At 49.4% G+C, this 25284-nt stretch overlaps 1 protein-coding gene across 2 annotated transcripts in view; it reads right to left on the bottom strand.

Annotated features, from left to right (window-relative positions):
* The window catches only part of micall1a (MICAL-like 1a), an 88071-nt gene that overhangs the window by 50015 nt on the left and 12772 nt on the right, over positions 1-25284 (bottom strand). The window contains exons 3-5 of one of the 2 annotated variants that reach the window (XM_038783392.1): positions 12452-12593; positions 10332-10432; positions 2734-2873 (exon numbers count right to left, since the gene is read on the bottom strand). In XM_038783392.1, the coding sequence (XP_038639320.1) occupies positions 2734-2873; positions 10332-10432; positions 12452-12593 (383 nt within the window). The remainder of the gene's footprint in view (positions 1-2733; positions 2874-10331; positions 10433-12451; positions 12594-25284) is intronic. The other variant, XM_038783393.1, reaches the window with a different exon arrangement.

Here is a 25284-nt window from a genome sequence, read left to right as displayed (position 1 = left end):
CAAATATTCCGCATTCCTGTTTTTCTTTCCAAAGTGAATCACCTCACACTTCTCTACATTAAACTCCATTTGCCACCTCTCAGCCCAGCTCTGCAGCTTATCTATGTCCCTCTGTAACCTGCAACATCCTTCCACACTGTCTCCAACTCCACCGACTTTAGTGTCGTCTGCAAATTTACTCTCCCAACCTTCTGTGCCCTCCTCTAGGTCATTTATAAAAATGACAAACAGCAACGGCCCCAGAACAGATCCTTGTGGTACGCCACTCGTAACTGAACTCCATTCTGAACATTTGCCATCAACCACCACCCTCTGTCTTCTTTCAACTAGCCAATTTCTGATCCACATCTCTAAATCACACTCGATCCCCAGCCTCCGTATTTTCTGCAATAGCCGACCGTGGGGAACCTTATCAAACGCTTTACTGAAATCCATATACACCACATCAACTGCTCTACCCTCGTCTACCTGTTCAGTCACCTTCTCAAAGAACTCGATAAGGTTTGTGAGGCATGACCTACCTTTCACAAAACCATGCTGACTATCCCTAATCATATTATTCCTATCTAGATGATTATAAATCGTATCTTTTATAATCCTCTCCAAAACTTTACCCACAACAGACGTGAGGCTCACCGGCCTATAGTTACCGGGGTTATCTCTACTCCCCTTCTTGAACAAAGGGACCACATTTGCTACCCTCCAATCCTCTGGCACTATTCCTGTAGCCAATGATGACATAAAAATCAAAGCCAAAGGCTCAGCAATCTCTTCCCTGGCTTCCCAGAGAATCCTAGGATAAATCCCATCAGGCCCCGGGGACTTATCTATTTTCACCTTGTCCAGAATTGCCAACACTTCTTCCCTACGCACCTCAATGCCATCTATTCTAATAGCCTGGGTCTCAGCATTCTCCTCCACAACATTATCTTTTTCCTGAGTGAATACTGATGAAAAGTATTCATTTAGTATCTCGCTTATCTCCTCAGCCTCCACACACAACTTCCCACCACTGTCCTTGACTGGCCCTACTCTTACCCTAGTCATTCTTTTATTCCTGACACACCTATAGAAAGCTTTTGGGTTTTCCTTGATCCTACCTGCCAAAGACTTCTCATGTCCCCTCCTTGGTCGTCTTAGCTCTCTCTTTAGATCCTTCCTCGCTTCCTTGTAACTATCAAGCGCCCCAACTGAAACTTCACGCCTCATCTTCACATAGGCCTTCCTCTTAACAAGAGATTCCACTTCTTTGGTAAACCACGGTTCCCTCGCTCGACCCCTTCCTCCCTGCCTGACTGGTACGTACTTATCAAGAACACGCAATAGCTGTTCCTTGAACAAGCTCCACATATCCAGTGTGCCCAACCCTTGCAGCCTACTTCTCCAACCTACACATCCTAAGTCATGTCTAATGGCATCATAATTGCCCTTCCCCCAGCTATAACTCTTGCCCTGCGGGGTATACTTATCCCTTTCCATCACTAATGTAAAGGTCACCGAATTGTGGTCACTGTTTCCAAAGTGCTCACCTACCTCCAGATCTAACACCTGGCCTGGTTCATTACCCAAAACCGAATCCAATGTGGCCTCGCCTCTTGTTGGCCTGTCAACATATTGTGTCAGGAAACCCTCCTGCACACATTGTACAAAGAACGACCCATCTAATGTACTCGAACTATATCTTTTCCAGTCAACATTTGGAAAGTTAAAGTCTCCCATAACAACTACCCTGTTACTTTCGCTCTTTTCTAGAATCATCTTCGCCATCCTTTCCTCTACATCCCTAGAACTATTAGGTGGCCTATAGAAAACTCCCAACAGGGTGACCTCTCCTTTCCTGTTTCTAACCTCAGCCCATACTACCCCGGAAGAAGAGTCTCCATCTAGCATCATTTCCGCCACCGTAATACTGTCCTTGACTAGCAGCGCCACACCTCCCCCTCTTTTGCCCCCTTCTCTGAGCTTACTAAAACACCTAAACACCGGAATCTGCAACAACCATTCCTGTCCCTGCTCTATCCATGTCTCTGAAATGGCCACAACATCGAAGTCCCAGGTATCAACCCATGCTGCCAGTTCCCCTGCCTTATTTCGTATACTCCTGGCATTGAAGTAGACACACTTCAAACCACCTACCTGAACACTGGCACCCTCCTGCGAAGTCAAATCTGTGCTCCTGACCTCTATACTCTCAATCTCCCGTACCCCAAAACTACAATCCAGGTTCCCATGCCCCTGCTGAATTAGTTTAAACCCCCTCATAGAGCACTAACAAATCTCCCCCCCAGGATATTGGTGCCCCTCAGGTTCAGATGTAGACCATCCTGTCTATAGAGGTCCCACCTTCCCCAGAAAGAGCCCCAGTTATCCAGAAATCTGAATCCCTCCCGCCTGCACCACCCCTGTAGCCACGTGTTTAATTACTCTCTCTCCCTATTCCTCGTCTCATATAAAATGAGTCACTATTACTCGTCCTCAGAGCTAATTAAAAAGAATTACAAAATACGTTTTTCATGCATAATATCCAAGTGAGTTCGATATCCTATTAATTTTCTTAAGTGATTGCTAGTGTAGTTGCTGAATCAGACCTGTCAATGTAGGAAGCCACTAAATGGCCTTGATCAGAAAGCATTACAAGTCTAAGTAAGTGGCTCTTACTATTGTGCATACAATAGATTCATTTAGAGATCAGGGGCATTGCAGCAAGGAGTCTGGACCATCACTTCACATTACCTAAAGCAGTTGCGATGATAAAGTTTCCCATCCACCAGGTATCTCTGTACCAAGTGAACGTGTTTGCTGCAAATTGCACATTTGCTGCTGAGTGTGTTCCGACTGGGCCTCTCTGCAGTTTCATCCGAGGAGTCATTCTGCTGGATAAAGGACATGGAGGTTAGAAATGACACACTGCCAGTACTAAACACCTCAGGGTCTGGGTGAAAACAGAGTGGCCGCCACCCTTTTACAAGGTGAGTTATAGAATATAGAATATAGAACAGCACAGAACAGGCCCTTCGGCCCTCGATGTTGTGCCAAGCAATGATCACCCTACTCAAACCCACGTATCCACCCTATACCCGTAACCCAACAACCCCCCCTTAACCTTACTTTTTAGGACACTACGGGCAATTTAGCCTGGCCAATCCACCTAACCCGCACATCTTTGGACTGGGAGGAAACCGGAGCACCCGGAGGAAACCCACGCACACACGGGGAGGACGTGCAGACTCCACACAGACAGTGACCCAGCCGGGAACCGAATCTGGGACCCTGAAGCTGTGAAGCATTTATGCTAACCACCATGCTACCGTGCTGCCAGTGTATAGAGCACAGACACAGGCCATTCTGCCCAACTGGTCCATATGCTTTATACTAGCCTCCTTCCACCAGTCTCCATCTAATCCAACCAAAGTAATTTTCTATCCCTTTTCCCTGTGTTTATCCAGCTGCATCTTTGTGACTTATCGTAACCACTCCCAGTGGTTGCGAATTCAAATTCTAATCATGCTCTGGGTAAAATTTCTCCTTCATGAACTCATAATTAGATTTACTGGTGACCATCTAATATTTAGTCTCACAAAAATTGTAACATCTCCATATCCACCCTGTAAACCCCTCCATCTTTACAAAGATCCCTATCAAGTCACCCCTCACAGTCTGCTCTTTTCCAGAGAGAAGAGCCCTGGCTTGTTCAATCTCTCATAATGATTACAACCCCTCACTTCTGATCTTGATTTCCTCTTTATAATAGAGGCCAGCAGAGTGGATATCAACTGTACTGTACTGCAACGGGAAGGTTGGGGTCACCCAATCGTCTTGGCTGCTTCGTGGATACAAAAGTCTGAGAACATGCACGACTATTCAAAAACAGCTCTTCCCCCCCACTGTTACCAGACTCCTAAACGACCCTCTTATGGACTGACCTGATTAACACTGCACCCTGTATGCTTCACCCAATGCCGGTGTCCATGTATTTACATTGTGGGCCTTGTGTTGCCCTATTATGTATTTTCTTTTTATTTTCTTTTCTTTTCATGTACTAAATGATCGGTTTGAGCTGCTCACAGAAAAATATTTTTCACTGTATCTTGGTACACGTGACAATAAACAAGTCCGGGACTTCCGGTGGCAGCTTTGGTGCATCCCGCTCGGGTTGGAACCTTGGACCTTTTTCCCTGATTTTTTTGTTGGATCTGAAGTGGAAAATTGGTGTTGGACGCAATTGTGAAGAGGAATCCTACATCAGTGCATGGAGAAGTGGAACAGGAGTGCTCGCAAAGGAAGAAATAGACGAACGGAGAAGGCTTGGGCTGAGGCTGCAACGGAAGAAAGCATGGCGGAGAACCGGAGTTCTGCCTTGACGACTCAGTGGTCTACAGAGCATTTAATGCAGTTCATACAGGAGGGCTTTGCCAAGCAGAAACGGGAATGTTTGGACCCAATTAAGGAGTCGATTGCGCGACTGGAACTCAGACTGGATGCTCAGGATCCAGAAAGTGGAGAAGGCACTGACTGAGCAGGAGGAGCACCAAACAGCAGTGGAGTTGGAGGTGGAGATGCTGAGAGACCAACAGAAAAAGCTCCAGGAGAAGGTAGAGGATCTAGAGAACAGGTCCCACCGGCAGAACCTGAGAATTGTGGGTCTCCCGGAGGGATCCGAACGAACGGACGCAGGGGCATACATAGCGGCTATGGTTGAGAAGCTACTGGGGGAAGGGATGTTCTCCCAACCCTTGGAGGTGGACAGGGCGCACAGAGCGCAGCGAGGAAGTCATGTGTGGGTGACTTCCCCGAGTGCAATGGTGGTGAGATTTCACAGGTACCTGGACAAGGAGTACATTCTACGGTGGGCCAGGCAGACGCGGGGCTGCAAATGGGAGAACAGTGTCCTACGTATATATCAGGATCCGAGTGCGGACGTGGCCAGGAGAAGAGCAGGGTTCAACCAGATAAAATCTACCCTTTTTAAGAAGGTAAAGTTTGGACTACTGTACCCGACCCGTCTTTGGGTTACGCATGAAGAGCAACATTTCTATTTTGGGGCAATAAACAAATCGAATGAATCCAATCCAATAACCTTTGCTCAGTCCGCAAGCATGACCCCACCTTGCTGTTACTTATCATTTTAACTCAGCACCTCGCTCTCGTGCCCACATGTCCGTCCTTGGCCTGCTGCGATGCTCCAGTGAAGTCCAAAGCAAGCTGGAGAAGCAGAATCTCATCTCCCGATTAGACACGTTACAACCCTCAGGACTCAACATTTGGGTTCAACAACTTTAGACTGCGACAGTGCTCCATCTTAATCCCATACATTTATTGTCTCAATGCAGCCCCCCCCCCCCCCCCCTCCCCAAAACACCCAGCCATCTGTCTCTTGTCTTAAGGTTGCTCCATCTTGTTGCAATCTCTCCTAGCAATTTTCTAATCCCCAATACATGTTTTCCCTTTCCTCAGTTCTGATGACATGCGATATGGGCTTTTCACAGTAACTTCATTGAAGCCTATTCGTGACAATAAGCAATTTTCATTTTTCATTTCATATGGACTCAAATGGTTAACTGTTTCTCTCTCCCTCAGATGCTGCATTTTCCCAGCACTCTCTGATTATGATTCAGATTCCAGCATCTGCCGTATTTTGCTTCTTTTAATGAATGTCGGTGAAACGTCATAAAATACAAGGTGGCGGCTGTGAGATTGCTTCAGAGGATTTGATTTGAGAGTTTTATACTCGCGCACCAAGCGTCAGGCCACACTTGGATCTGACTGTTTAGCTCACAGACCATCCCCCCCCCCCCCGACATCCGAGCGCTGAGCTAGCAGAGCAGATCGCACCCCATCCCGCTTTCACTCTCACCCCAAAGCCAGATTACTGCTCAGGCTGTAAGACAAAACACCGCCACATGTTTAACCCATAACCTCAGCTGAAGAGTTCGGATGAGAAACACAGAGAATTTCAAAACAATTGATGTCAGACTTGCAACAGATGAATGTATCTAAAAATATTATCTCAGCCTCGATGCTATTTTGTCTATTTTTAACCTGACCTAAATAACACGACTGGTAATCTTTGCAGCAGTGAGGGAGGCTGAACAGAATCGGTAGGGAGACATTGTTCAGGAACAACAGACGGCAAAGATTTAAAGTTTAAACATTTAAAAGAATCAAAAGTGATGCCGGAAAAATCTTTTTCACACAGCGAGTGGTTTGGGTCTGGGGTGCCTGGAAGTGTGGGGGAGGCAAATTCAATCGAGGCATTAGATGATTATTTGAACAGAAACAATGTGCAGGGGTACAGGGAAAAGGCAGGGGAATGGCAATAAGCCATGATGCTCATTTGGAGAGCTGGTGCAGACATGTTGGGCCAAACTGCGTCCTTCTGCACCGTAACAATTCTGTGATTCAGTGGAGAGGCAGTATTATTTGTGTTGCACAGTGCAATGGCGGAAGAATTTGCCGATTGCTGGTCACTGTCCACAATCACTGTGCATTAAGGTCAGATTTTACACAACTACACAGAATTATACAGCACAGTAACAGACCATTTGGCCCATAAGGTGTGTACACCACACATCTCGTCCCACACCATCCGCCTCATCGCATCTTTCGATTCTCTTTCCTCTCGCACTCATTCTAGTTTCATTTTGAAAGGATCAAAACCAATTGCCTCAACCCTTTCCATATTCTAACTACCCTGAGTAGAAATACTTCTCAAGGCCCTATTGGATTTGTTAACAGTTATCTTGTATTTATGGTCTGTAGTTTTGGATCTATCCCTAGGTGGAACCTTTCACTGACTCTATCCAATCCATTCATAACGTACAAAGATGTCAATAAGATCACTTGGATCTAAAGGGAAAAAAAGCACTCAACTACATAGAACATAAAAATTGTCGTTTCTCACGTTGGACCCGACTAGGGTCCTATCCAAATTTAACACAACTTCCAATACTTTTAAATTCTCGACCCAGAGAAACAACTCCCAGTTAGTATGCAGTTTATTTGATTTGTGGACCCTGCAGGCTGCTTTTAATAATTTGCTAACCTGTATCCATAAATTCCTTTACCCTCGCATTCCATTCAATTTATTTGCTAAGATGCAGTTGATGGGCCAGATTTTCCTCCTCCGCGTCGGCGTGTTCTGCAGCTGGGGAGGGTGGCGTGCGAGTGCCCACTGCGCACCCCTCGCCACCGCAAAACCCATGGCGAGAGTTCGCCGTTGGCGGGACCGTAAGATCTCGCCTGACATTTCTCTTGTTGTGGCACCTTATCCAAAGTCTTTCGGAAATCCTAGCATACGACTTCCGTCACAACACGTTTGTCTAACATTTCTGTCACCGTTTCAAAGCAATGGACTAGGTTCGTTAAGTATGACTTAGCCTTTCTGAATCAGAGCAGCTGACTATTTTCTGCTATATTTCATGTCTCGAGGTGCTGTTCCATCACTTCCTTCAGCTTGGATTCCAGTACCTTTTCTATCTGACATGAAGCTGACTGCTTTACAATTCCCAGATTTTGCTTCACAAGGAGTGGGGAGGCTGGCCATTGGAAGTTTTACCTTTTGATATCAGCAGGTTAAAAGTTCCAGACTGTAACTGTGACAGAATCTGATTTCAAAGCTCATATATTTTGAGACAGCAATTGAAACAGGAAACTGAACCTTCCTAGAAGCGAAGGTCATAAGGTTATGATTGCACACCATAACTTCTGGAAGGCTGAAACTGGTTGAAACATACAAGAACAAAGACAAATACATCACAGGAACGGGGCCTCGGCCCTCCAGGCCTGCCATACTGCCCGTCTAAACTAAAATCTTCAACACTTCCGGGGTCCGTATCCCTTTATTCCCATCCTATTCATGTATTTGTCAAGATGCCCCTTAAACGCCACTATCACCCCTGCTTCCACCACCTCCTCCGGCAGTGAGTTCCAGGCACCCACTACTCTCTGTGTAAAAAAACTTGCCTCGTACATCTCCTCTAAGCCTTGTCCCTTGCACCTGAAACCCATGCCCCCTAGTAATTGAGCCCTCTACCCTGGGAAAAAGTCTCTGGCGATCCACTCTGTCTATGCTCCTCATAATTTTGTAGACTTCTAACAGGTCGCCCCTCAACCTCCTTCGTTCCAATGAGAACAAACCGAGTTTATTCAACCTCTCCTCATAGCTAATGCCCTCCATACCAGGCAACATCCTGGTAAATCTCTTCTGCACCCTCTCTAAAGCCTCCACATCCTTCTGGTAGTGTGGTGACCAGAATTGAACATTATACTCCAACTGTGGCCTAACTAAGGTTCTATACAGCTGCAACATGACTTGCCAATTTTTATACATAATGCCGGCCAATAAAGACAAGTATGCTGTATACCTTCTTGACTACCTTCTCCACCTGTGTTGCCCCTTTCATTGACCTGTGGACCTTTACACCTAGATCTCTCTGACTGGCAATACTCTCAAGGGTTCTACCATTCACTGTATATTCCCTATCTGTATGAGACCTTCCAAAATGCATTACCTCACAATATAAAAGAACACAAAGCCAACAGAGCTCAGAGGATGATTCCAGCGGTGCAGTACAGGCAGGTTTAAGATGGAGGCTAGACCCAGAAGCTGAGATTCTGCCTATATGCAGTTGTTGCAGCTGTTGAAGATAACAGTGGTGGATCTACACCATCCAGACTGAGGAGGTTCAGCAGAAAATGTGCCATTTTTGATGAAGACCCTGCCCCTGGAACTCAAGTTGGTTGTGCACTGCTGCCAGTTGAAGATCAGGCCAAAACCTGGAAGAGGAGCTGAAATTCTTTGTGAGGAAGACAAGAATCTTGAACAACACTGATGACATATATGCTGAGTGGACTGGTGAACCAATTTGTAAAGTCTGCCTCAAATGCATATGTCATTTAATGTGTAATTTGTAGTTTATAATCAACCACAATTTGTCTGCTAATTCAGGGTTTCGGAGCACAGGAGAGTACCTAAGATGGTACAGCAATATTCCCATTATCTGACATTCTAACAAACTGAAAACTCTTAGCTGGAATTCTGTGGCTGGGTCTGTTTTCCCACTGGTAGTTGCCACCTGTTGGTCTATCCTTGCTCCAGTCTCACCTCCCATTGTTCTGTAGCACTATCTCCCCCCAGTGCTGCTCACTCAATTTTGTGTGCTCCCGCACCTCTCAAGACCCCGACACCCATGTGATCACCCCGCAGCTTTATGATTAGACGGAAAACCCGGAACTCGCCTTACATCTTAGCTAATAGACATATTTAAATAATCGGCACCTCCTGTTTCCAGAGCCTGCCGGATGACAGATTTTCCTGTATTAAGTATTTGCTTTGTTTGACTCTTGTTCAGTAAAGGTTATTTTGTTTAAACTGTGGGATCTGGTAGCTTCATTTGGTAAATTGAGATTTTGGATTTCTATTTTAAGTAGTTGTTACTGGTCTTGAAGTAGATCATAACAATGGTCCGCAAAACAATTCCAATTCCAGAGCTCGCCTGTCTATACTCTATCCAGTAAGAAGTCTTACAAGACCAGGTTAAAGTCCAACAGGTTTGTTTCAAACACGAGCTTTCGGAGCGCTGCTCCTTCCTCAGGTGAATCACCTGAGCTGCGCTCTGAAAGCTCGTGTTTGAAACAAACCTGTTGGACTTTAACCTGGTGTTGTAAGACTTCTTACTGTGCTCACCCCAGTCCAACGCCGGCATCTCCACATCATATACTCTATCCCTCATCCTTCGCCCTATTCCAGAGTTCGCCTGTCTATACTCTATCCCTCATCCTTCGCCCTATTCCAGAGCTCGCCTGTCTATACTCTATCCCTCATCCTTCGCCCTATTCACCCTAACCTATATTGGCTCAGCATCCTCCAACACTCCAGCTTTAAAATTACCACCCTCCAGTTTAAATCCCTTCACGGTGTCACGCCTTCCTAACTGTGTACTCGAACCCATTTCCCATCCCACCATTCTCAGAACTCTGTTCCTTTGGCATCTTCAGCATTCCATGCCTTGTGCTCCACCAAAGGAGATCGTGCTTTCAGCCAACCTTCAATCCTTCGTTTCTCCATATCCTCTTCCTACTTTAAGATCCCCCTCAATATCCCCCTTTTTTCTGCGAGCACCTCCGCCTTTGGCTCTGCTTCCATTTTTTAGATTATGCCTCTGTCAAGCCCCCAGATGTTTCTCTGAATTAAAGGTGCTACGGAAATATAAATTGTTAACGTGATTACAAGGGTACCACGATTGTTAATGAAGAATGTAATTTCAATGACAGTTAACAGGATTACAGAGTCAAGTTATCCAAATGGTTGCTGATCACTAACACAGACTTACGTTTGACGAGAGGACTTGCTTGCTCACAGTGACTGCTTTCTTGATTAATGGTTCTGATGGTGATGTTTCAGCCGGTCGCTTCATGGAGGGAGGGACACCAGCTACAGAGAAATAAGCAACATTACCCTGGAATCTTCAAAATCCTAACTGACCAATTTGCCGTCCATAATGGTCTCTGTTCCCACAGCCCTTTGGCAGGGTTCACACTTTCACAATAAAGACATCACATCACAGGAAGACATGAATTACCAGAGCAGGAGGAGATGGCATCACAATTGCCAACAGTACACTTGTCTGCAGCCTGAACAATTGATTTGTTTTATTATTCAACAATTTAATTTGCTACTGGCTGTAAGTGTCTCTACCAAGGTTAGCATTTATTGTCCCATAAAGGGTGCAGAGGAGATTTACCAGGATGTTGCCTGGGCTGGAGTAGTAGCTGCTATGAAGTGAGATTGGGGATAGGGTGGGGTTTTTGTTGTGTGGCGTACTGACCTCTACCTCGCAGAGGCTAAACGCCAGCTCTCAGACACTTCTTCCTACCTCCCCCTCGACCATGAACCCACCACCGAGCATCAAGCCATTGTTTCCAGGACTATCACTGACCTAATCTCCTCTGGGAGAGCTTCCCTCCACAGCTTCCAACCTCAATTTCCCAACCCTGGACAGCATGCTTCTACCTCCTCCGCAAAATCCACAAACAGGATTGTCCTGGTAGGCCCATCGTGTCAGCCTGTTCCTGCCCCACCTTGAGTCCATACTCTCTCCTCTTGTCCAGTCCCTTCCCACCAACATTCACAATTCCTCCCACGCCCTACATCATTAACAACTTGAGCTAACCTGCAGATTAGAACAACAAGTTGAACAGTCAGCAGTTAATCCAGTCAGATATGCATACAAGCATGTGGAGTTTATAGAATTACCAGCATGCAATCGATACATTTTGAAGATGGAAAGCACAGGTCTCCTTATTCTCTCACGGTTTGAAAGTTAATTTGGAACAATTGAAAGCTGGACGGTTGCTGCCCAGGCTCTCAAGACACAAGATCACAAACAGTCAAGGACAAGACCCTGATCTATCCATCAGCTTACCCTCTAATTCCTTTTGGAGTGTGGAGGCACTTTTTGTACAGCTAGGCACTTGTGCTAGCTTAGGGGGGAGCTGACTTGTGTGTGATCTATCAGGAGAAATTTCAGGTGGCCAGACAGCTTCGAGGAACATTAGAAGCACATTCCGCATCAGCAGACTGATTCTTGCAGTGGCTTTGTTTTGTGAGCTTCATTCGGTGACATAACTAGTGATCGAATCCGTTCTAGGAACTTTGCACACTGGCTACTTGGGCGAAAGTACCAGATGGCAGGAAGCACCTGCAGGTCTTCAAGGGCTGAGAACATTAGGAAATATTGAGAGTGAAAGTCAATGTTGACGGCTTGTAGAATCGTAAAACTGGACGGCGCGATGGTGCAGTGGGTTAGCACTGCTGGCTCACGGCACCGAGGTCCCACTTTCGATCCCGGCTCTGGGTCACTGTCCATGTGGAGTTTGCACATTCTCCTTGACTGCGTGGGTCTCATCCCCACAACCCAAAGATGTGCAGGGTGGGTGGATTGGCCACACTAAATTGTCCCTTAATTGGAACAAAAAATGAATTGGGTACTTTAAATTTAAAATGTTTTTTTACAAAGAATCATAAAGCGAACAAACAAGTGAAAACCATTTATAAAGGAACACACAGAAATGCTTGTTTGGCAAAAACTGTGTTCCGATCTTGCCAAAGACACTGGTAAAGAGATTAAACATGAAACTGAGACCAAAGCTAATGCGGAGCAACAATGCAACGTCAGAGAAGCAACAGATATTGCTTCCTCTTTCTGTCAGCTGAATGGGGGAACTCCTCAGTCACTGCTATTTTGAGATCGTTAGCCCACTGAATCAAGCAAATAGGTGTTCAAACTCCCCTATCCTTTCGTGTCTCTGGTGGCAATACACCTGGAAAAGGAAACAGCAGTGGCCTGGGAACCTTTATCGGCAAGCTGGTGGAAGAAACCTTGCTGCCGTCAGCAGACAAAGCCAGAGGCGGGAACACAAACGAAACTGCGCGACTGTCCCAACTCCGTACCGTGGGTCTGGTTGGTGAAGTAGTTGTAGAGCTGAGATACATAAGTCAGAATGCTGAGACGGTCTGGAACACGCATTGCGACCATGTCTTCCGGGTCCAAGAGTGCCGGAACCCCCAGCTCTTGTTCAGCCACTTCAAACGCCTATGGAAACAAAGACACATGTTAGAGACGGCGAGCTGTTGGAAGAACAAGGTTGGAAATGCACTCCCCCCCCCCCCCCCCCCCCCCCCTCCCCCCCGGAACACTGAGGTATCACATGTCGGGGCCGAATGGCCGAGTCCTTATTCTAATCCATCTACGTCACGAGTTAGTTGTCAGTGCCAGGCATAGCCACAGAAACTCGCTGAACAGGACTTTATCCTTCAAACAGGCATTCGATAGAACGCAACACCCGAGTTCAGAAATTTCAGATCATAATTTCTGCCTTTATTTTTTCCGGTGTTAACTGCGGGTAATGATGCCGCTATTCCCAAGTGGACCGGTGCTTCTCAAACGTTTTGCAAACTGTTAATCCATTTCGAGGCTTGAAAACTGCCCGGACCCCTCGCAACCCCGGAATTGTGAGCCCCAGTTTGGGAAGCCCTGTTCTAGGCCCATCTTCTGTTTCTCGTCCCATTACCACCTCCTTTTGCATCATCAACCTTTTTGCCATTTAATCTCTCCTGCCTTCCACCCCATCACCGTTTGTCCTTTCCTACCCCTTTTTACCCTGATTCCGCACTTGCTTAAATCTCTTAACTTTTCATGTTGTGGTGAAAAATCATCGGCCTGCAACATTAACTGTTTCACTTTCCACAGATGTTGCCAGGCTGTTGACCATTTCCAGCATTTGCGGTTTCTATGACAGCCACATTTTTGCTGAACATTTCTGAGTCAAGGCTTTTACAATTGGTCTTCTGCCAATTTATTGGGGAAAGGAAGTCTGCTTAGTCAAATGATCAGTGCACTATGGAAAAATAGCTAGGAAGTAAGTAAGGTGAGTGAATGATTTGAAGAGAATTTTTATTTCGGGGGTTCATTAAATTGACGGCGTCACAGTGGCTAGCACTGCTGCCTCACAGTGCCAGGGACCCGTTTTCAATTCCGGCCTCGGGTGACTGTGTGTGTGGAGTTTGCACGTTCTGCGTGAGTTTCCTCCGGGTGCTCCGGCTTCCTCCCACAGTCCAAAGATGTGCAGGTTAGGTGGATTGGCCATTCTGAATTTTCCCTTAGTGTCCAACGGTTAAGTGGGGTTGTGGGGTTACAGGGACAAGGCAGGGGAGCAGGCCTTGGTAGAGGGTCGGTGTAGACTCGATTGGCCGAATGGCCTCCTTCTGTACTTAAGGATTCTAGAATTCAGGTGATGAGAAGACTGTTAAAATGTCTTCAGGATCCAAGGCTTTCCAAAAGCCAGAGTACAAACCAAGAAAATACTTCCATCATCAAAGATGCCTTGTTTTTTTTCTCTCAATGCAGCAAGCTGTATTTCTGATTCCAGCTCATTATTCAGACAGCTGAAATACAGAGTCAGGGGTTAGGAGCAATCAGAGCTGGTTTCAGAGCCGGTTTCCAAGGAACAAAGCATTCATTCAGTGAGAACATGGAGAGCTCAGGCTGCTGGCAATCCCTCACTGGATCTTTAACGTTTACCTTCCCCAAGGAATTGACCTTTCCATGTTTCTGGCAAGGAGAATGTCAGGAGCTATCTTATCAGCAACTGACACATCACTGTTTCTGGCAAGGACATCCACCTGATTCCTGGCCCCACTGAGTCTCCGCTGAGACACCGAGTGGAGCTGATGAGGAGCCGTGGGCGAGAACAGACCCGATGATAAATAATTCTATAATCCTTTTTTTTTAGAAAATATTTTATTCAGGCATTTATAATTTTAACACTTTTAAACAGAAAAAAAATCCAACATAGATGCAAAACCCACAATAACTTGCCCCCCCACCCAAATCCAGACCCCAACCAACCTGGTCCATATAAACAATCCGTCTCAAGGCCCTCCCTTCACTGGTTTGGTTCCTTATTAGTCACTCCCATCTTTCCTTGAAGAAGTCGATGAACGGCTGCCACCTTCAAGCGAACCCCTGTAACAAACCTCTTAAGGCGAATTTGATATTCTCTGACCTGAGAAACCTCGCCATGTCGCTTTCCCATATCCCCGACTTCGGGGGTCCGAGTCCCTCCACCCCAGCAGAATCCGTCTCCGGGCCACCAGGGAAGCAAAGGTCAAATCATCGGCTTCTCTCTCTCCCTGGGCTCCAGAGTCTTCCAATGCTCCGAATATCGCCACCTCTGGACTCGGAGTCACCCTCCCTTGCAGGACTTCAGACATGATGTCCGCAAATCCCTGCCAAAAGCCCCTCAACCTCGGACACGCCCCGAACATGTGCACATGATTCGCAGGACTTCCCCCACAATAATTCTATAATCTTAACGTCTGGTTTGCATTATGGTCATCTTCAGTGGTTGAGTGTAGAATGGGAGTCATCTGCATGGATGGAATACAGACATTATTTACGCATCATCCCACTATCTCTGTACAATTAGCGCGACCTCAGAGTTCCTTTCCCTTCCTTGATGTCTAATTACATACAAGCGATGGGAGGTGACAGCCATTTTGCTATGGAATGCACAAAAGATTGCTGGAGGTAAAACAGTCTGTAACAAACAAGCCGGGCTGTTTAATCGAATAATTAGTCACAGTAACATATTAGAGGACAATCTAGCAATTAACTCAGATAAGGGACAGGGGACAATTTAAGCAATCAACTCAGTTACTGAAAAGCAGATCATTTAGCAATAGGTGCAATTAAGGGATAGGAGCCAATCACAATTTATAGTGTAGAATGGTTATAGTACAGGGAGAGGCCATTCAGCCAGTGGATCTCTGCAACAGAAATCCGGCTAGTCTCACTCCCCTGCCCTTTCCCTGTGGCCCGACAAAGTATTTCTCATCAGATGTTTATTCAATTCCCTTTTGCAAGTCACAACTGAACGGGTCTCCACCACAAGCTCAGGCAGTGCTTTTGAGATTCCAACCAAACACTTTTTCGTCAACAACCTATGTATACACATATATATCCAGGCCTCTCTATTCCTGCATCCGCTTTAGAAATCATCTGCTAATTTTTTCAATACCTCTTCGTTCTTCTGACTAAATGTATCGCTTCACACATTGCTGCATTAAATTTCACCAGCCACGGGACTGCCCATTCCAACCTGTTGTCCTCTTGAAGTTTATCACTATCCTCACAGTTCACAAAGTTTTGCCGTCTACAAATGTTGAAATTGTGTCGCCCACACACCCAAGTCTAGAATATTTAGGGGTGGCACGGTGCTTAGCAGTGCTGCCTCACAGCGCCAGGGACCCGGGTTTGATTCCAGCCCTGGGTGACTATGTGTGTGGAGTTTGCCATTCTCCCAGTATCTGTCTGGGGGTTTCCTCGCACAGTCCAAAAATGTGATTAGGTGGATTGGCTGGGCTAAATTGTCCCTTAGTGTCCAGGGATGCACAGGTTAGGTGGGGTGGACGGGATGTGTGGACCTGGGTAGAGTGTGCCTTCGGAGGGTCAGTGCAGGCTCGATGGGCCAAATGCCCCCCTTCTTCAATGATATATCAAGGAAAGCTGTGGTCTTAGTGTCAACCTCTGGGAGAACCTTCCTTCGATCGGAAAAACAGCTGTTCACCACTTGTCTCCTGCCACTGTAACTTTAGAAGCATCTCCTTCCTTGGTAAAGAGAGATGCAATGTACTCATTTAATACCTCGGCCATGCCTCCGCCTCTATGTAAAGTTCCCCCTTTTGGCTCCACCCCATCTCTTTGTTATTTATATGCCGGTAGAAGACTTTGAGATTCGCTTTTATGTGAGCTGTTAATTTATTCTCATACTCTCTGCCTCCCATTTATGTTCTGTCCCTCAGACCGTTCCATACTCAATCTGGTTCTCACTAGTATTATTAAGCTGGCATCGATCATACACTTTTTATTTTTTGTTGCTTCCTTTAACTCTCCATCTTTCATCCAGGGAGCTCTGGCTGGCCCATCGCTTCCTCTTGTGGGAATGCACTTTGACTTGCCCCAAACTATTTTCTCTTTAAAGGAAGCCCATTGTTCCCTGTACAGTTTTGCCTGCCGATCTTGGAATCCTCTACCTGGGCCAGGTCCGTTCTCATCCCACTGAAATGAGCCTCCTCCGCTGTAGAAATCAAATTGCGTTAAGGGACAATGGACACATTGTTCATACCCTCCCTGCCCAAAAAAAAAACATGCAAAGAATGCAGGAAGGAATGGCTAATTGTTTGGAACCGCTGACCCACTAGGGGTGAGAGTCTGTTGCAGCAAGTCTTTCAGCCAGGCTGCATGACGTTGTGGTTGATTGAGAGATTCATGCTCAGACTTTAACCTTCTGGTTAAAGGTTAACACGGGACTTTAGGTGTCCTGTGTAACGGTGCATCAAGGACATTAGGCCAAAGCAAAAGGGAACCACTGCTTCACCGACCAGCTAACAAGCTGGGACTAGTGGGATATTCCTGCTGAAAACTGATCTTCTATCTAAATTTCACAGCATGGATGTTGGTTCAGAGTATTAAAAAAAAAGTAACGTTGTAGAAAGAAGCCAGAATGTTGGAATGTTTAATTATTTTGGAAATGGGACTACTCTAGTGAAATCTGCCATGTTTGCTTTTGCTTCTGTTAGATCATGCTCAATTTGTAGCTCTGGTGAGACAGAGTGTATCTTTCAACTGGAGATTAAAAGGTTATGGAGCTAATTTATAATTCTTTCATATGCATCATCAAAATAAATGATTGTTTATTCTGTAGCTCCATTACAGCACACGTAAGCATTGCAAGCTTGCCTGTGGAGCAAGCCTCTTTGCATCGAACATGAGAAGATATCTTGATACTGTGACGAATGGGAGAAATTTTCATATTTTAAAATTTGCATGGAGTATTTTTGCAGTGATTTCAAAGGGAGAGAATCATTGTAACCCTTGGATCGCAGCTGGCAGCGTTAGTTTGAGTTGCTTCTGGAACACCAAGCTGGACAGACAGGGCTGAGTTTGCTCTGAAAGGATTCTCCCCCTAAAAGGCGTTGCATCAATGTAAGCAAGTGGAAACCCTTGTTGTAGATTTTATCCATGAGTGGCATCCAAGATATATTGGTTTGCTTAATTGGAATATATATATATTTTCGGCACAGTGGAACAGTGTTTAGCACTGCTGCCTCACAGGACCAGGGGTCAATTCCGCCCTTGGATAACTGTGTGGAGTTTGCACTTTCTCCCCGTGCCTCCGTAGATTTCCTCCTGGTGCTCCGGTTTCCTTCCCCAGTCCAAAGCTGTGCATTTAGGTGGTTTGGCCATGCTAAATTGCTCCTTGGTGTCCAAAGATGAGGGGTTACGTGGTTAGGGAGAGGGATTGGGCCTCGGTAGGGTGTTCATTCAGAGGTACAGCGCAGAATCGATGTGCCGAATGCACTATAGGGAGTCTATGATTTTACACTGAGGCAGGGATAGAAAACAAGTAAAATGTTGAATGTAATGGCAGCACATTGGCGCAGTGGATAGAACTGTTGCCTCACGGCACCAAGGTCCCAGGTTCGATCTCGGCCCTGGGTCACTGTCCATGTGGAGTTTCCACATTCTCCCTGTGTTCGCGTGGGTTTCGCCCCCACAACCCAAAGATGTGCACGATATGCGGATTGGCCACACTAAATTGCCCCTTAAATGGAAAAAATGAATTGGGTACTCTACATTTTAAAAAACAAATGTTGGATGTAAACATTTCCTTGTTGCGAATGTGTTCAAATTAAAGTTTGCTTTACCCTAAAAGCTGTCTGCTAGTCAGTGTTGTCACTCCTGTGGCGCAGTAACCTTTTTGCAGTTTTCCAAAGTTATAAGTTAGGTTCTCATCCGGAATCCCATAACAAATTGGGGTTCTCGTTCTTGGACCCACAACAATATCTAGAATGTGCCAAGTTGTGTGAGCATCATAGAATCGTTACAGCACAAAAAGCAGCCATTCGGCCCATTTTCTTCGTACTGATTCTGTGAAGGAGCAATTCATGTGCTTCCCCCTCCCTGGACATCACTGCACATTCTTGCTTTTCAGATATTAAGAACATTTTTTAAAATGTGGAAACATTTGCAGCTGATTGTGTCTACACCAGCTGAAAACAGAACTGGGCCTAATCCCATTTTCCGGCATTTAACCCGGACGGGACCTCGGGTGCATATTCTGCCACCTTTTAAAGCAGGCGTTGTCAAAGTCGGGGGAGCGGCCTGCGGGTGGGTCACGGGCGGGTGTCGGGAGGGTCATGGAGCCATCCGCTGCGGCGCTCCCGATTGCTCAAATCCACGTGCAACAGCCGCCTTTTAATAAAGCTGGCTGCAAGCGGCTTCAAAATGGCCACAAACATATTTTAAAAATGCGGCTGCACTGCGCATGCGTACCCGCTCGTCGGTGCGCATGCACACCGATGAACAGGCACGCATGCGCAGTGCGGCCGCATTTTTTTTATACGAGATCGGGGGAGTTTTTATTTGATGAAATTTTACAGGAAAAAAATGCAGAAACTGAAAATATTTTCATCCTCTAAAAATTGGAGGTTCACCACATTTCACCTGAACATTACAAGGTAAGAGAAAATGGTGGGTCGCGCAGGTTGGCCGACATGGGTCATGCAGGTCGACCGGGTTTGGTCGCGAAGGTCGGCCGGCGTGGGCCGCGAAGGTCGGCCGGCGTGGGCCGTGCAGGTCGGCCGGCGTGGGCCGTGCAGGTCGACCGTGTTAGGTCGCGAAGGTCGGCCGCGAAGGTCGGCCGGCGTGGGTCGCGAAGGTCGGCCGGCGTGGGTCGCGAAGGTCGACTGAGTTAGGTCGCGAAGGTCGGCCGGCGTGTGCCGCGAAGGTCGGCTGGCGTGGGTCGTGCAGGTCGACCGGGTTAGGTCGCGAAGGTCGGCCGGCGTGGGTCGTGCAGGTCGACTGAGTTAGGTCGCGAAGGTCGGCCAGCGTGTGCCGCGAAGGTCGGCCGGCGTGGGTCGTGCAGGTCGACTGAGTTTGGTCGCGAAGGTCGGCCGGGTTGGATCCCCGGTAAAAAAGTTTGAAAAACACTTTAAATGATGTGGAGATGCCGGCGTTGGACTGGGGTGGGCACAGTAAGAAGTCTTACAACACCAGGTTAAAGTCCAACAGGTTTGTTTCGAATCACTAGCTTTCGGAGCACAGCTCATTCATCTGTACCACTGCTGTCAGCTCTACTGCTTTGTTCCGGATACTGTGTGTATTGCTGGGACAGGTACTTTAATTTGCCTTTATTATCCAAGTAACTGCCGACTTTCTGAGAAGTTAATTGGAAACGTGCCAATGCATACCGGCTCCCCAGCTTCAGGGCGATTGTAATCACTGGCTCAAGGTTAATAACAGTCAGTCCTGAATAGGGAAGGCAACTATAATAGGAATTTATTCTAATTTGAGATTTCCCCAAAATGGGGGCAGCAGACTGTCAAAAGGGACAGAAGCAAAGACAGACCAGTAATTAAAAGTTTCACTTGGTAGAAAAAGCGATTATAAGCAAAGAATTATTTTGATACGGTCCACTGATCTCAGCCCAATAAAAAATTTAGCTCTTTCACAAGAAATTTGGTTTAGCAACTGCAGTTATTGTTAATGTATAACAGTCTGTGGAGTTGGTATTTAATCTAACCACGTATAATAGAAATGTATAAATTCCCACAGAGTAGGGGTAAGAGAAATGTACAAGTGGCAAATTGTAATGAGTAGGAAAGGGTTCAATCAACCGAAGTTCCGAATTGCAAAGTTTTCAAGTACGCACTTATTTTTAAGTGTTATAGCTTGCACTGCATGATAAAACTGTGAATGTTTGACTTCCATGTTCTAGCACTCTGATTTTAGCTGGAACAACTAAACACACATAAAATCCACCCTGTAACGCCACTTTTATAGTTCTATTACGGCTGTTTTTAATAACACCTGATTGGCTAATAGTAACTTCTATGTGAGCTCAAGAGGGCAGAGCATGCCAGCCCCGATGTCACCCCCTCTGCCCTTTTGCTGCTGAGGTGTGTGCCCTGAGGCAGGTGGCCCTGCCCTGTGGTGGGTGTCGTGCAGGACAGATGGTCTGGCCTCCTGTATAAAACAGAAAATGCTGGAAATACTCCGCGGATCAGACAGCATCTGTGGAGGGATCAGATCGCTCATCTTTTGTTTAGAAATGGAAAAGGTTCAAGATGACGCAGGTTTTGGATAGAGGCAGAAGAGAAGAAGGCGTAAAGAAAAGGGAACGCCTGTGATTGGGTGGTGTAGATGAAGTGACAAAAGGAATGATGGTTCAAGGCAAGAGGAAGTGGCAATGGGACAAGTATGGGCGGCACGGTGGCTAGCACTGCTGCCTCACAACGCCAGGGAGTCGGGTTCGATTCCGGCCTCGGGTCACTGTCTGTGTGGACTTTGCACGTTCTCCCCGTGACTGCGTGGGTTTTCTCCGGGTGCTCCGGTTTCCTCCCACAGTCCAAAGACGTGGTTAGGTGGATTGGCCATGCTAAATTGCCCCTTAGTGTCCACAAAGACGTGCAGGTCAGGTGGGGTTACGGGGATAAGGTGGTGGTGGTGGTGGGGGTCCAGGCAGAGTGCTCTTTCAGAGGGTTGTTGCAGATACGATGGGATTCCATGGATTCTTTTTTTTTTTGCTTCTTTTTTAAAAATAAATTTAGATTACCCAATTCCTTTTTTCCAATTAAGGGGCAATTTAGTGTGGCCATTCCACCTACCCTGCACACTTTGGGTTGTGGGGGCGAAACCCACGCAAACACGTGGAGAATGTGCAAACTCCACACGGACAGTGACCCAGAGCCAGGATTGAACCCGGGACTCGGTGCCGTGAGGCTGCAGTGCTACCCACTGTGCCACCGTGCTGTCCTAGAGAGTCCGTGGATTCTTAAGTAAAAAAACAAAAGAAGGGTTTAGAGGGGATGTAAATGGGCCCTGCGGAATCATTACCGACATTTAACATCCCCCCCCCCCCCCCCCCCCCCCCCCCCCCCCCCCCCCAGAAAATGGGAGACGTTATGACTGAAATCTCCAGTCCGGAAGGCTGTAAAGTGCCTAACTGAAAGATGAGGCTCTGTCCCTCGAGTTTATATTCAGCTTCATTGGACTGATGCTGTAGGATGAAGACAGGAAGGTCAGAGTGGGGAATGGGGCAGAGAATTAAGCTGATGCTGTCTGGTCAAAGTAGAGGAGGCTGAATTTGCCGCAGCAAACGCAGGTGTAGTGTAAGACAGACAGGCCTGTGTGATTGGCAGGTCCCGGAAAAGCCAGCGATTTAGCTGAGTGAGCTAAACCAGCCCCTACAGGGGCCCTTACAGGGACTTAGGCAGCAATCAACAGGATCTGTGGGTTAGAAGTAAAGGGAAGAGAGATATTACCAAGACACTATTTCTTTTGGACTTTCCAATTTCTTTGCATGGGGACCGAGATCATTTTTAAACGAGGGAGGCAGCAAATTAACCAGTGCAAGCTAAACAGTGGCCCGGATTTTTGAGCATCAATATTCCTGCCCAGTGCGGGCTAAGAAAATCTTTTGATGGGACCAGGGTCTGCAAAACAAAACCTGCCTTTCTAAGTCAATTAAATAGATCGGACTTGTAACCGGACAGGTACAGGAGGAAAGCTTGCGGTAAAACTCGAGGCTGCGGATACAGCAAACATGAGACTAACAGGAAACATCGCCTGGCTACCGCGCAGACACGGGCGGGAAGTGGGCAGTACTGGCTTGGGCTGGTGCCACCAGGACTGACCAGGCATAGTGCTGCCGTGAACCAGCATGGCACCGCCAGGGCTGACTGACACAGAGTCGCTCGCACGGAAAAATACTCCAGCAGGTACTATCCAGCGTTTCAGTAATTGTTACAGATTTAAATAGCACCCTTTAAGACAAACACTGTCCTCAGTTCCTTGGTCCGGACAGTTAGAATACATCCGTAATAACACATCCTGTTCTACTTTAAAACTGAATTCTGAACAACACTGTTATTCCTGTTGTTATTATGAACAGATCAGAAAGGAACATGGTAAACTGTTGATGTCATGGGTTTCACAGCTGGCACAGCGCAGTGAGTACCAGGGTGCTGGAGCTCACTGGCACGGCTGGCTGGGTAGCACGCTGCACACCGTGCGGCTGATTCACCGCCAGAAAACCCACACACACTTTGCATTCAACATAGATATCCTGCTACACCGATCAGAAACCTAATCAGCTTGAAAATGGCTGCAATAAGTGAGTGAGTGTGTCTGCAGTCAGCCACTCAACACTGGGTAACCAGCTGAGAACTGACTCTGAACTTGTTCCGACCTGCCAGCCCACAGAAAACCCAGACTCAGGGAAAATATAACTCCCTGCCGACACAATCATTCACTGTCTCAATGTGACCCTGAGTGTAGACAATCAAGCATCTGTCTGATTCTTCACAGAACCCTGCCTCCACACACAGGCGCCACTGCAAACAGTGCCTTAACCGGCCCAAGCTATTGCAACACCCCCCCCCCCCCCCCTCCCCCCCCCCCCCACGATCTCCGGACCCTGAGCTTCCCTCCAATGCCCTGTCCCCAATCTCCCCCCCCCCCCACCCAATGCCCTGTCCCCGATCCTCCCCCCACCCAATGCCCTGTCCCTGATCTCACGCCCTCGCCCAATGTCCTGTCCCTGATCTCACCCCCCCCGCCCAATGTCCTGTCCCCGATCTTCCCCCCCCACCCAATGCCCTGTCCCCGATCTTCCCCCCCCAACGCCCCGACCCTGAGCCCCCCAACGCCCCAACCCTGAGCCCCCACAACGCCCCGACCCTGAGCCCCCACAACGCCCCGACCCTGAGCCCCCCCAAACGCCCCGACCCTGAACCCCCCCCCACGCCCCGACCGAGCCCCCCCAACGCCCCGACCCTGAGCCCCCCCAACGCCCCGACCCTGAGCCCCCCCAACGCCCCAACCCTGAGCCCCCACAACGCCCCGACCCTGAGCCCCCACAACGCCCCGACCCTGAGCCCCCCCAAACGCCCCGACCCTGAACCCCCCCCACGCCCCGACCGAGCCCCCCCAACGCCCCGACCCTGAGCCCCTCCAACGCCCCGACCCTGAGCCCCCCCAACGCCCCGACCCTGAACCGCTCCAACGCCCCGACCCTGGCCCCCCCCAACCCTGAAACCCCCCCCCCAACGCCCCGACCCTGGCCCCCCCCAACGCCCCGACCCCGATCTCCCCCCAACGCCCCGACCCTGAGCCCCCCCAATGCCCCGACCCGGAGCTCCCCCCAACGCCCCGACCCTGAGCTTCCCCCCCCCCAACGCCCCGACCCTGAGCCCCCCCCCAACGCCCCGACCCTGAGCCCCTCCAACGCCCCGACCCTGAGCCCCCCCTCAACGCGCCGACCCTGAACACCCCCAACGCCCCGACTCGGAGCCCCCGCAACGCCCCGACCCTGAGCCCCCGCAACGCCCCGACCCCCCCCCCCCACGCCCCGACCCTGAAACCCCCCCCCCCAACGCCCCGACCGAGCTCCCCTCAATGCCCCGACCCTGAGCCCCCCCCCCCCAACGCCCCGACTCTGAGCTCCCCCCAACCCTGAGCCCCCCCCAACGCCCCGGCCCTGAGCCCCCCTCCAACACCCCGAGCCCCCCCAACGCCCCGACCGAGCCCCCCCCCCAACGCCCCGACCCCGAGCCCCCCCAACCCTGAGCCCCCCCAACCCTGAGCCCCCCCAACGCCCCGACCGAGCCACCCCAACGCCCCGACCCTGAGCCCCCCCAACGCCCGGACCCCGAGCCCCCCCAAAGCCCCGACCGAGCTCCCCCCAATGCCCCGGCCGAGCTCCCCCCAACGCCCCGACCCTGAGCCCCCCCAATGCCCCGACCCTGAGCCCCCCCCCAACGCCCCGACCCTGAGCCCCCCCCACGCCCCGACCCTGAGCCCCCCCCCCAACGCCCCGACCCCAAGCCCCCCCAACCCTGAGCCCCCCCAACGCCCCGACCCTGAGCCCCCCCAACGCCCCGACCCTGAGCCCCCCCCCCCAACGCCCCGACTCTGAGCTCCCCCCAACCCTGAGGCCCCCCCAACGCCCCGACCGAGCCCTCCCAACGCCCCGACCCTGAGCCCCCCCAACGCCCGGACCCCGAGCCCCCCCAACGCCCCGACCGAGCTCCCCCCAATGCCCCGGCCGAGCTCCCCCCAACGCCCCGACCCTGAGCCCCCCCCCAACGCCCCGACCCTGAGCACCCCCCAACGCCCCGACCCTGAGCCCCCCCCAACGCCCCGACCCTGAGCCCCCCCACGCCCCGACCCTGAGCCCCCCCAACGTCCCGACCCCAAGCCCCCCCAACCCTGAGCCCCCCCAACGCCCCGACCGAGCCCCCCCAACACCCCAACCCTGAGCTCCCCCCAACGCCCCGACCCTGAGCCCCCCCAACGCCCCGACCGAGCTCCCCCAACGCCCTGACCCCGAGCTCCCCCCAATACCCTGACCCCGAGCTCCCCCCAATACCCTGACCGAGCTCCCCCCAACACCCTGACCCCCCCCAACACCCTGACCCCGAGCTCCCCCCAATCCGCTGACCGAGCTCCCCCCCAACGCTGAGCTCCCCCCCATCGACCGACCCTGAGCTCCCCTCAACGCCTCGACCCTGAGCTTCCACCCCCATACCTCGACCCTGAGCACCCCCCAACGCCCCGACCCTGAGCCCCCCCCAACGCCCCGACCCTGAGCCCCCCCACGCCCCGACCCTGAGCCCCCCCAACGTCCCGACCCCAAGCCCCCCCAACCCTGAGCCCCCCC

This window comes from Scyliorhinus canicula, chromosome 23 (genome assembly GCF_902713615.1).
Source record: "Scyliorhinus canicula chromosome 23, sScyCan1.1, whole genome shotgun sequence".
Classification (NCBI taxonomy): domain Eukaryota; kingdom Metazoa; phylum Chordata; class Chondrichthyes; order Carcharhiniformes; family Scyliorhinidae; genus Scyliorhinus; species Scyliorhinus canicula.
Note: the sequence above shows the minus strand (reverse complement) of the source record. Positions and strands in the feature narration are given on the sequence as shown.